Raw genomic sequence first — 17370 nt, forward strand, 5'->3', positions numbered from 1 at the left:
TTTTTTTAGAAGTTGCATTCTAAATTATTAAAGGCTCAAGAAGCTATGAAATTGTATGTTGATCAAAAGCATATTTCTCGTCCTTTTTTCTGTTAATGATAGAGTTTTCGCTAAGCTAAGACGTTATAGACAAATTTTAGTTGGGTGGTCATGAGTTTAAAAGTTGGCTCAACGATATTATAGACCTTTTCATATTAGTAGGCATATTAGGGAAGTTTCCTTTGAGATGGAATTATATGAGGGATCCAAATTGCATCCCATTTTTTCATGTTTCAAAGTTGAAGACATGTTATAGGGATTTACCTCATCTCGCTTTACCTCTTCCTTTTGATAATTACAATAACCAACTAAAAATTTTAGCTTTTGACTATCTTGAATTGACATAATTTAAATGATCCTATTAAGGCTCAAGTGTTGGTATGCATCTTGGGAGTTTCTCTCTGAGTTTATGACTAAGTTTCCTCATCTCCATCTTGAAGACAAGGTTTTTGTTCAAGAAGGGAGGGATGTTATGTTGTGTTGAGTTGTAAATGTCATTAGCTAATCTTGCTATATGAATGTAAATATTTTTAATTCAATAAAAAAAAATATTTTTCTCTCTTTTAGATTGTGGAGGAAGTCTTCCCTCAAAGAAAGACCTTAACATAGCAATTTAACTCAAAATTAATATCTATTAAAGCAACTTATAATGAAAAAAGAATTTATCAGTTAAATAAATCTAATCTAGATACAAATATTTATTTTCAAAAATATGAAAATAGAACTTCAAGGAATTAGCTTAGTAGAGTAAGCCAATTCCCCACTTACAAATAAATCTTAATTTTGTGTAATGCTCTGAATTTTGTAATGATATTTTGATTATTGATATAAATTGTGAATTTCTATTTGAATATGCATTTTGATTTATTGTGTGATATAAATATGTGTGTGAATATATGTGGATAAATATGTAAGTATAAATGTAAATGTTGATTATGGATTGAGATTGGATGTGTTTGGACAGATTGAAATTATAGGCTAAGAGTGAACTGTAGAGAATTCTTGCTGTAGCGAGAAGGTCTTAGGTGAGTGGCATGTATCAGTTGCATTCTCGCTGCAGTGAAATGATCTCGCTATAACAAGATTATGTAAAAATCAGAGTGTAATTTTTTATGATATTTTCGTTGTAGCGAGAAAGGGTCCCACTATAGCGAGAATATCGCGAATCCTAGGATATTTGAGAGGTTTAGGATTTGAAAAATTCATTTCTCACTTCTCCCTTCAAACCCTCTCTCGATTTTCTCTATCCTCAAACCATTTTCATCGATTAGATTGCCTCCAAGCCGGTTGTGCACTAGATTGAAGGTTAGAATCACACTTAGAACATTTGGAGGTAAGTTTTGAGAGCTAGGGTTTCAACTTTTTGTCCATTTCTTCATTTTCTCATATTTTTATGGAGATTTTTCATGTATTTAGGATGAAGCACTGTGTGGGGAAGATTCTCTACTGGTATTTTGTATTGGATCTTCATTTCGAGGTAAAGAGAGACTCTACCCTACCTCTTTGGGTTTGAAATATGTTTATAATGTTAGATAATGAATGTGGTTGAGATACAGTGTAAGAAAAACGTGTATTTTAATGCAAATTTCATATGAAGTATGATATGGTAGTCATTGGGTGATTTGTGTGATGAAATGAATTTGTTTGACATACGGTTGTGATGGAGATTGTATAATTAATTAAAATATGATTGAATATGTATGGACGTGCCATTTGATGAAAATGAATACCATGATTTGATTAGGAATGTGAACAAATGTGGGTGGAAATAGCATGAACATGAGTGTGATTGTGATTGAGAAATGTTAGAAACTATGAATGATTACAGTGATACACTAAGGGTGTGAAAGATGAGGGCAGTAGAAATATCTTGAAGAAGAAAGGATGGTGGTGATACCAACAGTGAGCGTGGGTGCACTATAAGCCACACACTTTTCTCTTGACTCGGCATCTGACTAACACTTTTGCTAAGGGGCCCGTGACCGCACACATTGTATTGGTGAAGCAGAGCCTAACCGGCGACCATCCATGGTATGAAACTGAGTAAGTCCTTAAGGTTGAGGACATCAAGAAACTGTGATCATAGTGTCACAGTAAGCGTGGCTAACGTGCAGTGAGCACACATGTCTGTGTAGATTAATTGAAGGTGCAGTGAGCGCACTCGTGTATAAATTGATGTCATTTGATTCCGTGTACAATGAGCGTACGCGTGTAAATGATCGATATGTGATTTGATGTGCATGTTGTTGTGATGAATTGACTTATGATAGTTCAATGAATGATTTGAATTATATTATGTAATGTTTGGAACATGCAAAGTGAGTCTCTATATTTGTATGTGTGATAGTGTAAAGGACTCACTTTTACGTTTATTTTTTAGGTGATCAAAACGAGCAGCACCAGGCTCAGTGAAAAGTGTGGATGAAACTGTTATAGGACTTAGAGAATTTATTTTGAAAACTATGATGTATTAATAGGTCCTGTAGCAACAATTTGATTCAAAATTTGTAATCCATCATTATTTGGAAATACTTTATTGAACTATGTATTAGGAACCATTTTATGAAATTTATTTATTTGAAAAATTAAATGAAGGTGTTACATTTTGTATTTTATATATTAAAGGATTAAATCCCTTCATATTTTCTTTTTATTAGGATGCACTTTGAATTTAAAGATTTTTCTTACTTTAATAACAATATTATTTTTTTCTTAAAATTTTGTTTACAGGAAAAAAATGAAAATGAGTAATCATTATGTTATAATATATTAAAATAAATTTTAAAATTATATAAAGTAAAAGGAATAAATTCATAGAGTGGATACTTTATCTTAATAGTGGTATTATCATAATAACAAATTCGAATGAGTATTAAATAAGAGGAGTCTATAATCATTTATAGATGAAAATTTTCACCAATTTAGTGAGGAAGCCACTACAAATAGATTAGGTCACCACAATCACCTAAAATCTTAAGTCAATAGGTATTAAGACATCACCCTTTATATATAATTATATTAAAATAATGTGAGACTTTTTTCACTTAAGGCTTATGATGGGAACATTGTTTTTAAACTAGGAGAGAGAGAAAGAGGGTGTGAGACAGAATCATGAATCACCGTAAAGGGTTGAGTTATAGAGGTATGACTTTATGGAAAAAGATAAAGAAAGAGAGAGAAAGGTAATAAAAGTTTTGAGAGAAAGATAACAATGTAGCCTTGAAAAGAGGAGAAGAGAAAGTGAGAGTGTATAAATTAAGTAAGAAACAACTTGGTTTTATCTTTTAAATGTCATTTAACAGTGAAAATTAATATTTTTTAAACATATATTAACAATGACTTAAATGTAAAAGACTAACGTGATAATTTAAATAAATAAATAAATAATATGCACGGATATTATTAACTATAGATTAATTTGTGAATTTCTCTAAAATAAAATAAAATAAGATATGAAAAAGATAATTAATTTATTAAAAATAAAAAAATTAATAAAATATTTAATCTTTAATCGATGAAATTTATTACATGTTAAATTATAAACACTTAATTTTTAATATTTTATAAATATTTTTTTGTAAATAAAAATTTTATATAATCCTAATAAAAAGTGATTCCAAGTTTTAAGAAAAAACATAAGCATGACTGTAACCATAATAGCATGTTTAATTTTGTATCAAATTCACTCAAACATAAATATATTTTAAGGCTACAAGTTATAACGTTTAGGTTAGAATATGATTTAACAATGATTTTATTAGGTTTCTCAATTTCTCAACTTACACATACTTAGCTTGTGCATTGGGAGATCAATTCTTTTTTTACATAATTTTTTTTAATATTTAGTTCATTTTTTTTAAAAGAAAGCAAAGAAATGATTTAAAATTTGTGCTCATTTAGTGTTAGTTAAAAAATATAAAAAATTATATGAATTAAATAAAATTATCTATAATTTAATAATTATATGTGATTTCATTAACTATATAACGGTGAATTTATTTGTTCTTATTTTATTTATTCAAAATAAATAACATTTTTTTTTATTTTAGCTCTCTTGAGAGAAATAAAAGTTTTTTCAGCGTACCTAAACTTCACAGCAGTGTTTTAATAAAACTCCTAAATCTCTAGACCGACAAAAAAAAATTTCCGATGTATTAAGATATTGATACTATATATAAAATACTAACATTTTACATTAAAAATATAATAATAAATTCACCTTGTAATTTCTTATATATTCTGATATAATTTTTAATTAAAATTTATTAATTATTAATTTCTTAACTAAGATACGAATTAGTAAAAACCATAACATATTAATTTAAAAAAATTAAAATTGTTATGATAAATTATCAATAATATATTTTTTAAACACATTCTTTGTAATTGAAATATTTTTTAAAATATTGAAATATTTGTTTTGTATTTTTTTATACAATTACTGTAACTCTTTTTAAACAAAAATTAATAAGTATATTAAAAAATATTTAAAAATATTAAATAATATTTTATTAAAAATTATAATAAAAATTACCAAAATAGTGTTTATTTTTTTATTTTTGAAGGCACTGGTTAATATTTTAAAAGAATAAATAAAAATTTACTTGTGGCTGACGTGGCTGGCGACTCTCATTCGTTCAAGGAAAGAAACCTCAAATGTATAATTTCGTGGGATTGTTCCATTCTGAATAATAAACAAAACAAAATTGGAAGTTCCAATTTGGGGCTCCCACGATTTCAATTCACCCTTTTCTCCTACCACGCCCAACACCTCCGATTCTCCTTACAAACAGCGTTGCCAGGTTCGATCGTTTCTGTTCTTCATCCTTTTTGCTCCTTTTATTGATCTGCTAACTTGACATTTGATCCAACACAAGTTCGACGCTTTTTTGGTTGTAAATCAGATTTTCAGATACCCTTTTGTTCCTAATTGATGGGTTTGGTCTGGTGATTTTTATAGGTGATTGATTTAGAAGTAAATAGAGGATGGGGGCATTGATGTCGAGGTTCTGGTTCATGCTATTCCCTGCAAAAGAGTATAAGATTGTGGTAGTTGGATTGGATAACGCGGGAAAAACCACGACCCTTTATAAGTTGCATCTTGGTGAGGTTGTCACTACCAACCCTACTGTTGGTAGCAACGTTGAAGAGCTCGTCTACAAAAATATACGATTTGAGGTCCCTTCACTTTTCACTTTACTTATTTATTTATTTATTTTGTTGATCTTGCTTCGAGGGTTTAATACCCTCTATTGTTGCTAAACATATATGTATTAGTATGAGACTTGTCACTTCTTAGTCTTCCATTGGTTTGATCACTGTCACGAAATGCACGCCTTTGGTTTGGTCTTTATTAGTAAATGATAAGCTCTTAAGCAGTTAAATTATCACCACTCAAATTTAATTCTTTAGAGAATCAACCATCATAAAACATACAGAAAATACCATTTTGACTTCTACTATAATTTCTGTTAGGTTTCCATGAAAATTCTGTTTTGATGGTCCTTGGACCAGGTCCACAACTTTGTTCTAGACATTGTTTACTTCTTTTGAGTGAGTGCCAAACATATTATGAGTATTGTGCATGTTTTGGAACATGGAATCCAATGCAGAAGTTACAACTAGTTGCATTGAAGAAAACATGAATCTATGGTCATTTAAATGTGAATCCAAACACACGTGATTTTTGTAAACAACAATTTTGAAGTGAATTGATTTTTATAAATGTAGTGTTGTTTGAATGTGTTGGTAAAAATAACTTTTAGATGTTTAATTATCGGTGAAGACATAAATACTATTGAAGTGGTAATTTAATATTTAAATTATGGAGATATTTTTGTCAATGCACATGCAAATGGGTTTTCTTTTTCCACTGCAAAAGCAACATGTCAAAACAATGGTTTGGAGTGAATGCAATATTGATTCCTTACAATTTTGCCAAACATGTTGACACAATAAACAAAACATGTCTGCGTCCAATGAGCTGGCTTTTATGCATGCAGACATTTTTCCAAGCATAGACTTAATGCTTGGCAATCCATGGTTCTCTATGACTACATCCACCGATTTGGCACTCATTGCTGCTGAATGCTTTGTGCTTTTACATGAACACAGGATTAATTACACTTTGGTTTGTCTTCGGTAACAAGGGTTTTGGGAGAGCACAATGACATTTTAAACCTTTCTCCTAGTCATTTGCTTGTAATTTTTTCCCCCTGATGAAAGGATGGGTCTGGTTTCTAGACAAGCCCGATTCCTTAATGTTTTTAAACTACATTCGGTATGGATGGAATATTTCCAAGCTTTACTACTGTGCTGATCAAAGTATTACTCACTCCACTTTGTCATTCATTTCAGGTCTGGGATCTTGGTGGACAAGAAAGACTTCGGACATCATGGGCAACATATTACCGAGGAACTCATGCTGTAATTGCGGTGATAGACAGTAGTGATAGAGCCAGGATCTCTATAATGAAGGATGAACTTTTCAGGTTGCTGGGGCATGAAGATTTGCAAAATTCTGTTATTCTTGTGTTTGCTAATAAACAAGATATCAAGGATGCTATGACTCCTGCCGAGATCACTGATGCACTATCTCTTCACAGCATCAAGGATCATGATTGGCATATACAAGCTTGCTGTGCCCTCTCAGGAGAAGGACTGTATGATGGTCTTGGATGGATTGCTCAGCGAGTAACTGGCAAAGCTCCAACATGATACTGGGCTGCTTGAATCCAGGAACGAGATTCATTTTTCGTGTATTGAATTTATATGATGAGGGACAAAATCTGTATCATTTATCCTTCAAAGGGCCAAGCCAAGATAGTGTGTTTTATTTGTCATGAAGAAAAAGATTATTCAATAATCAATTTAGACTCACATTTTTCCAGAGGATGAAACTAGATTAAATTTCTTTTATTATTCCTATTAAGATTTAATATCCAAAAATGACATGTGGATACACACACGAGCATATATATATATATATATATATATATATATATATATATATAAAATTCATGGCATATTTTTGGCTATTTGATGTTAATATATATTTGTGCGTCGTTGTTTAGTTTGAAAACTTGATAAAAATAACATAAGGAATTTATCCAAACTTTGATTTTTTGCCAAATTGCTAAAAGCCTATTATTTGTCCCTTAAAGACTTCTACTCGACGCAAATTTTGTATCTCAAAAAGAAAGTAGCTGAATAGTTTCTTAAAGTTATAATATTTTATAACTTTAAAAACTAATATAACTACATTTTTTTAGGGATCAAAACATCTCCTGTATTTTTTTTTTTAAGGAAACAATTTAAGCATTCACCCATACACTAATAATAACTTGAAAGACCAAGTTTGCGATTAAGGTGGAACCAAAAGCTAATTCGTGATTATACATTGACTATATTTATCAGAGTAATAATTATATTTTGATACTCTCTTTTACGTCCTATAATTATATATATACATATTACCGGTAACATTTTTCATTTTCTCTTTTCTTCTTTTTTTCTTTTCTTCTTATTTCTCTCGTCCTTACACTCCAACAACACCCTCAAAGGGATGTCAAACTATCATTGCCCTTATTAAAGGCCTTAAAATTGAATTAGTTATATTAATTATCTAACACTTTGTCATGAGTCTCATGTTGAGGAGAATAAGTTGTTTAATATGTTTAATGTGGTATTTAAGCTTTTGAAATTCTCCTACTGGACTAGTCTTTTGGGTTGAGCTCTTTTTATGTGAGTAAGTCATAACACACTTTCTACATATTTTTATTTTTATTTTTCATCATATTAAATATTTTATTTCATATTTGTCTTTTTCCTTTCTTTTTTTCTCTCTCTCTCGGCGAAAAATTATACAATCCTCTTTTGCAAAAATCAATATTTTGAAGACTGAGTAAAAAAAATATTTCAAGAATAATAAAAAATAAACTCATTAAAACATATTTCTCTTTTTATGGAGATCACCAAAACTTAATAATGTTAAAATAATAATCAAATATATATCGGCTAAAATAATAATTTTTTAGTTTACCCAATTACTCTCTTCATTTTCTACCCATGGGCAAAAAGAGCAAAAGAAGCTCTACATTTTGCTGATTTCTCTGAAGTCCAAACATTGATCACGAATGACGAGGAAGCCCGGCACGTAGTCTATACTCGTCTATCTACTAAAGCATGATAGAAAACATATTATATTCATATCAAACTTAGCATATTCCTATAGGCATGCCATCCCTTCCAACTAAACAAACAACTGAAGCTAGCTAGTGGCACAAAGCAAGGCTAATGGTTTTGAAATAACTAACTCTTCCCTGATATGTTGGCAAGATGCAAGAAAGAATCGTATGTGACCATCACAGTTATTTTAGAGATGTACGAGTCCAAAATTTGTCCATTGTATCTACCCGAACTTCATTCTCCAATCCTCCTAGATGGGCATGCCCTTTGGAACAATTTGGTCCTTGATCCACATGTAAATTGGAACTAGTACATAGTAAGTGGCTGCTATTGCACCAAGAATGAACCGCGAGAGAAAGAACAACGGATTTACAGGCTTCTTTACATCCTCTACCTTAGGACCAAGCTGCATAAACACGTGCATAACAACGCTTAAAAATTGCACTAAAAGTAAATGTGGGGAAAAGAAGCTTCTAAACAGAGTAAATGTACTTCTTGGTGATCATTGACTTATAGTATTCATTGTACAACATCCTAAAGAATAATGTGAATCTTTTTTTTTTTCCAGTGTACAAAATGAGTATGATTCTGTAAGATACATATTTACTTTTACCTACCTCATGTCAATGTGTAAAATGCTAATCTTATTGGACAACACAACATAATCAGAAGTTCACAACACGCATCTCACTGGTAAATGTGTTCATGTATTTGACAAAATCATAAATGAATGATACCAAGAGAACTATTGCTCAATGAATTTTAACATAAAAACTAAAACTTCAGAAGAAAAAACCTTGAGAGGAGAGTCCCCAGATAAAGGCTTGACACCAGTGACAGAGCAACCCATGATGAGGCCGTGCCTTCTTACACCACGATACCATTTTGGACCTATCCTTTTCAACTTGATATCTTTAAAACCAGCCTCTTTAAACCATTCAATATACTCTTCTTCTTTAGGGAAGAGCATCCACATGTCTGCAAAGAATCGAGATAACCAGAATGTTGGGTACACAGGACCAATAACACACGCTTTGCCTCCGATTTTCAGCACTCTATACGCTTCCTTAATTCCACGTTGTGGGTCAGGCCAATATTCAATACTGAAAAACATAATCATATAAGATTACCCATTTTGTAAAAGAAGTTAACATACCATCATGAAGACTATTTTTTTTTAATCTTTGTTATTTGGCAAGTAATCATGTGGTTTAAGATTTAGTCTTTGTCGATGCTTACAATCATTATTCAAGAAGACTAATTTTTTAAATGCTTTGGTCAGATGATCATAAGACTTCAAGATTTATTTATAGCCTTAATTATAAAGCCCAATTGTGCATCACCTATCCACTATCCTATAACAAATATACATATAGTTAAAACTACGGAACAATTTAAATGCAAAATTTACCTCTTAACTCACTATCATTGAGACATATTAGCAAACCCCAAATCTTAATTGCCGTAGAGTTAGTGGTACAAAATCCTTCAAAAGGAAAAAAAAGTTGTGCCCACATATTTACCTTCCAGCAGAAATATATCGATCAGCATAATCAGTAGGAAATGGAAGATCTTCCGCATCACCTTCAATTATCTTGCATTCTTTCAAGGGTTCTTTCTGCTTAGCCTTAGCCAACTGGTGAGGGGACTGATCAAGAATAGTAACATTTTTGGCATCCACATGCTTCACTATACCGAGTGTGGTGAATCCAGTTCCTCCTCCTACATCAACCACTCTCATATTGCGGTCATAGAGATCAGCAGGCTCCAATGCATCATCTCTCATGTCTTCAGTCCAATGACCAGGGTTTATGACATGATCATACACAATAGACAAAAACCTGTAGAACCAAAATGCCTCCTTCTTGTGTTGGATGAACCTAGGCTGAGAAGCAGGCCTGAAGGATGAGACGCTGCATCTGGGTCTCAAGTTTCTGCGCTTGTATTTGTTACCATAAGACACTACACTTTTCTTTTGAAAGTTGAGACCCACTGAACCTAACCCAGATGAAGCTATGCTAATGCCACTAATGAGCTTTGTACTTTCAGCGCCACTGAGCATTTGGTAGGCCATGAAATGACAACAATGAGAAGAGTTGCAGAAATTAACTTTGGTTCATTGATTTATATCATAGAAACAAGACAAGGGTGGTTTGGAAATTGAAAGTGACGTGGAAATGGTAAGGGTTACGAAGGATTATGTAGTTAGAGATAAAGACACAGAACTTGGTGCTGCTGCAATAAATAAGTGGATATGCACCACATAACATAAGGTAGCGATGATCAGTTATTCCGGGCAGTACTATTTGATTGATGCTTGTGACTCTCTTGCTCTGTTCACCACTGAACCGTTGCCATCTCATGAAAGCTCAATTTCTTGTAATTGGTTTGTTTTCTTGGTGCAATTTAGAGGCAATGTGACTAAACAATATGGCCAAAAGTTGTAGTCAGGCATTACTATATTCATAGTCAGCATAAGATAATTGAAATTCCTCCTACAAATTAAGTGATAACTAATCCCAATTTGATGGTGAATGAGGTTCATATATCTATGCAACCATGGACTGGAATAGAGGAGACGGTTTCAATCCATTGGTCTATCACTTTGGTGGTAATGGCCCATTGATTTATCCTTCAAACAATAGTATTTCCACTGCTGCTCTTTTCGTGATTCAATATGATTTTATTTAAGCACTCTTGGCTCTTAATTCGAAATATGCTGCATTGATGAGAACAATGACACCCACAATCATCTACATATAAATATGTTTTTAAAGCATGTGACAGAAACAGACATGATTAAATATTGAATCCCAGAAGAGTCACCACCCAATAGTCAAAGGTAAATAGAGAAGCTTGGAAACAAACAGTGGAAAAATGAATAGTATCAATTATCCAAGTCTGAAGGAAAAACTAGCAGAATAATGTATCTCAAAAACTCTATGATTAGCTGTAAGATAAGTGTGAGGGAGAGAAACAAAAATATAAAACAAAGTTTGAAATCTGACTGTGATATAATAATAATAATAATAATAATGATAATAATAACTAGTTAGTATATCCATATGTACAGATATTTTATTTTAAAATAAATATATAATATATAATAAAATCTAAAATATTATTTTTTTAAGTTGTTAATAATAATAAAGAGATAATTAAAAAATATATGTAAATAGAAAAGTATAAGAGAAAAACATATAAGAATATAAGGGTAGATAATTAGTTTATTATGCGATTTAAAGGTGACCAATCAGCTACTGTCAACTGTTCATTTCCATATAATGCTAAACGATGAAGATGAATGGATAAGGTATCACATGAGCCAACTCCAGTCCAAAACAGCAATGTCAATAACAATATTTTCAAGAAAATATGATTTCATTTGCAGAAAATTAAAACAAAAATTAACAGTATGCTAAGGTTACTAAAGAAAATGTCTTCAAAGGGAATAATTAATACTAGTTGTGACGAGGACAATGCTAGCATACACCAGGAGTTCAATCAAATATTCAATCACAACGTAGCCACACAGGCTTTATTCAAGAATCAAGAATGACTAGCATTGTTTTATTCCAAAAACCACACCGACTTAAATCGTTGATCACACACACTTTACAATTTCTGATGTTAGGACAATTCAAAATTGGTAACCTATTTATATCCTATTCACATAAGATATATGATATTTTTATCATATAATAATTTTAGTATTTAAGTCTGATGATATTTATTTTTAAATTTTTTAGTATAAAATTTTTTGGATGATTAAAAAGTTAATATTATAACATGAATATAATATTTTTAGTTAAATTTGATTATGCTTTTCTAATAAATTTTTTAATAGATTAAAGATTAATTTCAAACTTATGATAGTAAACTAATACAAATATTAGATAGCTTAAAATAATTAATTAGTTAATAAAAATAAAATAATTTTTTTAATAATTTATAAAAATATATTTTTACAAAAAATTATATTTATTTTTAAATTAACACATAAATTTTCATACCACACTATACTCAATACTCTTACTCATATTTATGCAATATGATTAATCTAATTAGCTTAATTGTATTCGTAATAAACTATAATAAAAATACTTAAGTTTTAATTGATCTAAAGTAACGTAATTGACTACAGTCAAACAGTTAAAATTTTCGTCATCATTATAAATAATATAAAATTCTAAAAATTAGAAATTATTTATTCATCTAATTTTTGAAAAAGTCAGATTTTAACAGGCAACTCATTAATTAATATTAGTTAATTAATTCAAATCATTATTCCCAAAACTTGGATAAGCTAGAATCTATACAAAGGGAAAGCCCTTAAGCATCATTTATGTTCATTCTACCCTATTAAAACTTTGTTAAAATCCCTGTAGAAATGAATTTCAAAGTACATTTTTAAGAAACGTCTCTTAACCATTCATTGTCTTAAATACGAAATCGAATTTAGTAAAAAAAAAAAAATCTATCATGAAAAATTGTAACTCCCCTTAATATTTGACCTAATTTATTCTAAGTCGTATTTTATTTCTTTTAATTAAAATTTATTAAAATTACCTAATTTATTCCAGATCTTTATTAACTTCGTTGAATTTATTACCAAAATTACTTTTAAAAGTTTGTAAATATTTTTATGGGTGGTGTTATTTGCACAAAGTAGCACGTTAAATAATCGCACAATTTTATTTTATTTCGTTTTAGGAGAAAATATTGTTTTTCCTTTTTTTCATGAGCTAACTCAAGTTTTAATTATTACGTTTCTATCTTCTTTTTTTCAGCACCCGTTTTGAGTTGTCATCGAAATTGGGAGTCAAATTCAAAACTGCTTTGCTTCTGTCATCTATCCTTAAAAGCTAAACCTCACTGGGGTTAATCCCAAGATCAAGGGCAAAGCGGAAATTGGAAAGCAACACTACCCTTTTTTTTTTGTTTGTTTGTATCAACTAAAATAAAATTAAAAAAAATCATAACCTTAGCATTATATAATATAAAAAATATATAAAAATAATTTTTTATTGAAAATTATAACATTTAATAATATTAATATATTTAATTACATTAAAATTTTTTAATTTTTAATAAAAATTACTATAGTAATATACAGTATTACCCACTAACAGGCACGTGGGCACAATAAACAGAGTGAAAAGAGGGTCACCGCGTGAGTATTCTCAAAGTTGGAAAGTAGACACAAAAAATGAGAAACTCAAAAAGAAAACAGAAAAGTAGCTTTGTTCCCAAAAACGACAACGTAGTAGAGCATCAACACAACACTTGAAGTCAAGTTTTGTTTTTTAACCCCACATTCCGTCTCAGAACCGCACAACCTTTCTCATTCTTTACCAAACTCACTTGTCACCTGTCTCTGTCTCTGTCTCTGCGTCTTCAGTACGATTTCAGATCCTCCTTTGTTGTTTTCAGAACCCACCCTTCTTCTACTTTCATAGCCAACGCTTGATGGGCTCCATCAAGATTTCTGGGTCATCCTCGTTTTCCTAAAAATGGAGTCTTTGCACTCGATCACTTCTGTTTCATAGGTTTAGTGGTTCATCGACTGTGTGCAAACTAGGGATTTTTCATTGCAACCAGTTCAGCTTCAGAAAATGCAATCGGGTGGGGTTGAATCGGGAAGCCCTGTGACCCACAGGGTTCAGTCTTTGTCTTCAGCAGATACGAGAGGGAAACATAGGATACATGCTGAACTGAAACGGTTGGAACAAGAAACAAGGTTCTTAGAGGTACCTACTTCATCATCATCATCGTCATGTTTTGGAGCTTTGTTAATTGGCTGGGGATTATTTTCTTTTTGTTTGTTCTGTCTCTGTGTCTTTTATTGGCCTTTTGCATTTTGATGGGTTGCTTTTTGTTCTTCTATGTGTATGGTAAAGTGGATTGGGAAAGTTCTTAACTATTCTTTGTTGTCGTGTCGGTATTGTCAGAGACAAATCGCATCTGTGAAGTTGATAACATTGCCAATTTTGGAATATAAATTATCATTTTTTTTATTTAGTTGATTGCTGGGTATTCTTCTGTCACTGGATTTATGAGCTTCGTTTATGGAAAAACAAAATTAAGCAAATAATGTTCAGATAGCTCATAGCAGAGAGACATGTTACCATCTTCCATGAACCTCTGAGTGTGAGGTGGTCTCTTGATATTTAAAAGGGTAGTTGTTTTGTGCATGGTTCTCTGATCTCCGAAGATACACACATCAAATTTGGTACTCAATAGATTTGTGACATCAAATCAGTACTCCAAATATTTAAAGTGGCATCAAAATGGTTAACGTTGACGTCAAACATAGGCTTGGCATAACGATCATTTTGACATATTTCTAAATCTTGGGAGTAAGGAGGACTAATTTGATGTTGCTAATCTATGAAGGATCAGATTGGTGTCAAGGGTATCTTTGGAGGAACTTTTTGATAGTTTGGTTATTGTTTTCCCCAATGAATATTTTCTGGTAATCATAATGATTTGGTACAGTTACACTACGCAGTTATAGTTAACAGCATTGGGGTTTCAATTATCAATTATTCTTCTTAGTGAAAAAAAATTGTTTTTAGCTTGCAATTTTTCACTTTAGAAAGCAGTGTGAACGTTCTGCTGAAGATGCACCAACTAAATTCTTCACTTAGGACGCTTCACTTTACTATGATTGATAATATGTGGATTAATCTACCTATATGCATTGTCAATTTGTCATTACAGCAACAGAAGCTTGATGATTGGACTGATATAACTAAACCTGTTTACCATTGAGTTGCGGTTTGGACGACGTCGCATTTTCATGTTGTGGAAACTGCCAGAAAGTCCATTTAGTTGCATTAAGGGGCACAGATTTTCTTTGAGATGGGTTTAATTGACAATTTATTTTATCACTCTTTTGTTGGTGGGAAGCTTTATTTCAAATGGCAGTAGAATTTTAAAAGATCATACATTATCATAGAATAATTCTAGATCCTCCTAACTATTAAATAACTTTTATATTTTCAAGATAGTAAATGTGCATGCATTTTCATTAAATATTTACGCTATAAATAGTAGGCTGTAGGCGGGTTATTAGGAGGATTTGTATGAGGATATAGCAAAACTCATTATTGTGAAAATGGAATATGCACGTGGTCAAAATTTTATTGGAGGGAGGGATTGGCTGAAACTGAGCTCTTGTGTTATGCTTATTTGGAGAGTTGCCATGGCGTGAGGGAGAGAGACTAAAATCTTTCTCTTCATAGTTGTATCAAAGTGTCCGGGTCTTAATAACTTATTGTAGGTCACCTTCACTGGTGTCTATGAAGTATGAACAGAGACAACTGTTTGAAAAATTTATGAAATTTTCTATATTGCAAATTTTATGTGGTTTTTCCAAATGTTGCACATGAACTTTAGTATTATCTGGGTGTGTACAAGTGTTTTTTTGCTTTTTGATAATATTTCCTTAGTCAACACAAATTAGAAAGTTGGAGAAATTTAACTAGTCTACCTCAGTATAGTATAATTGCAAATGCAATTTACATTGGCTTAATACCTTCTTTGTTAGATTAACTGAAGAATGTATACTGGAGGTGGGGGGTGATAATTTCAGTAAATAGGCACTCCATCCTTTCCAATATAAGTCTTGCAGTTTGCATTTGGTTCTTATCTATTAATTGTTTATTACTTCCCCGTTTTGATTCGTAATTTACTATTATAAGCATCAATAATTGAAATGTTTCAGATTTGGTTTTGGAAATAATTGAGATTCCATTTATCAAATAGCAAATTTATTATGGGACAGACTACAGAGGGAATATGATTTATCACTAAGCTCCATACAATTTTATAGTACCTCTTTTATTGTGGCACAGGTTAGATCATGAATTCTAAGTTTTGTGACCAATTAGAAGTCAAAATTTGACATTTTAGATCACTTCCAAGTAGATATTCTATTGAATTGGGGAATGAGAGAATGCTCTAAGAACTTTATTTAGATATTGACTAAAACAAACTAAAGTTAGACCCTGCTCCCATCAGATTGGGGGATTGTCCAACTGAAGAGACCGTTGCCACTTGCCACCACCTTTTTTAGCTCCTGTTCTGCTTGGTTAAGAATGTGCGATTAAGTAATCATCGTTAAATGTTTGGAGAACTTGCAAAATTCTGTGCTATTAACTTCATCTTTGCCAAGATGTTTCACTGGTCCCCTTTGAGTCTTTGACTCATTTGGTGATTTGCCAGCAATGAGTAAATTTGATGAGGGGGCTACTTTTAACAGCTGTCTCAAGTATGATTGTCATGTCTAATAACTTTTTCATGCTCTGAAGTATATTATCAATTTCTTACCTAGTTAAGATGATTCTGCATCCGTCATGAGGCCCATTGCCCATTTCATCCTAGGAGGATAGAAAGAAGTGAGCATTAACGTATTGATTGGTTTTTTTTATTTCCTTCCGTAAGTGGCCAATTGCATAGATCACTTCTAAGTGGGTAGGACTGTGGGAGTGGGACTCGGAGGATTAAAAAATTGTTGGACATGCCAGTGAAACTACTTCCTGTTCCGTTATATAAATAGCAGTTTTTTTATGCAAATATTTTGTGCTGCAAGTGCTTTAATATTCACTCTAAAACAAATGCAGGAAGAGCTGGAACAACTTGAAAGGATGGAGAAAGCGTCTACACCGTGCAAAGTGTAAGCTTATGAGCAAAAACTGATTTGATCATGTATAATTGATGTCAGTTTAACTTTGATTTTCCATCCTGTGTTTATTTTGCCAGAATACTAAGCAATGTGGAAACAAGACCTGATCCATTACTACCATCGTAAAATCTCTTATGTGAACTTCTTGTATTTATGCTGCAACCTCGTTTTCTTTGATATGTTTTTGTAACAAAAGATCTATTTTTTCGGTTTGACAGAACAATAGGTCCCTTAAGTCCTACATGGGATAGATGGTTTGAAGGCCCCCAAGATTCCAAAGGCTGCTGCAAATGCTTGATTCTCTGATGATCAACGCTAAATGGCATAGTTCTACATTTTCCTCCCTTTCCTTAATCCCAGATTGGGCTAGAAATTTTGAGTTCTCAAACAATATTGTTATTGGCAAATTGTCGTGAATGCCTCCATGTGCAGATTACACCAAATGCATAGTTTTT

At 31.6% G+C, this 17370-nt stretch overlaps 3 protein-coding genes across 3 annotated transcripts; 2 read left to right on the forward strand and 1 right to left on the reverse strand.

Annotated features, from left to right (window-relative positions):
• The first annotated feature begins 4723 nt into the window (after positions 1–4723).
• Positions 4724–6954, forward strand: LOC113873014 (ADP-ribosylation factor-like protein 5). Its single transcript, XM_027510956.1, has 3 exons — positions 4724–4841; positions 5000–5217; positions 6397–6954. The coding sequence occupies exons 2-3, from the start codon at positions 5026–5028 to the stop codon at positions 6754–6756; spliced, it is 552 nt and encodes a 183-aa protein (XP_027366757.1). The 5' UTR covers positions 4724–4841; positions 5000–5025; the 3' UTR covers positions 6757–6954.
• A 1522-nt stretch (positions 6955–8476) lies between these two features.
• Positions 8477–10300, reverse strand: LOC113873393 (2-methyl-6-phytyl-1,4-hydroquinone methyltransferase, chloroplastic-like). The gene is made up of 3 exons (XM_027511492.1): positions 9750–10300; positions 9023–9329; positions 8477–8632 (listed from the first exon to the last, which is right to left on the reverse strand). Exons 1-3 carry the CDS (start codon positions 10298–10300, stop codon positions 8477–8479), a joined length of 1014 nt encoding a protein of 337 aa, XP_027367293.1.
• Positions 10301–13554: 3254 nt separating this feature from the next.
• LOC113873306 (guanine nucleotide-binding protein subunit gamma 2-like) lies at positions 13555–17359 on the forward strand. The gene is made up of 4 exons (XM_027511367.1): positions 13555–13976; positions 16854–16906; positions 16993–17037; positions 17134–17359. The coding sequence occupies exons 1-4, from the start codon at positions 13842–13844 to the stop codon at positions 17219–17221; spliced, it is 321 nt and encodes a 106-aa protein (XP_027367168.1). The 5' UTR covers positions 13555–13841; the 3' UTR covers positions 17222–17359.
• Positions 17360–17370: the final 11 nt, after the last annotated feature.

The sequence above is a fragment of the Abrus precatorius genome, unplaced genomic scaffold, assembly GCF_003935025.1.
Source record: "Abrus precatorius isolate BTA unplaced genomic scaffold, Abrus_2018 Scaffold7, whole genome shotgun sequence".
NCBI lineage: Eukaryota > Viridiplantae > Streptophyta > Magnoliopsida > Fabales > Fabaceae > Abrus > Abrus precatorius.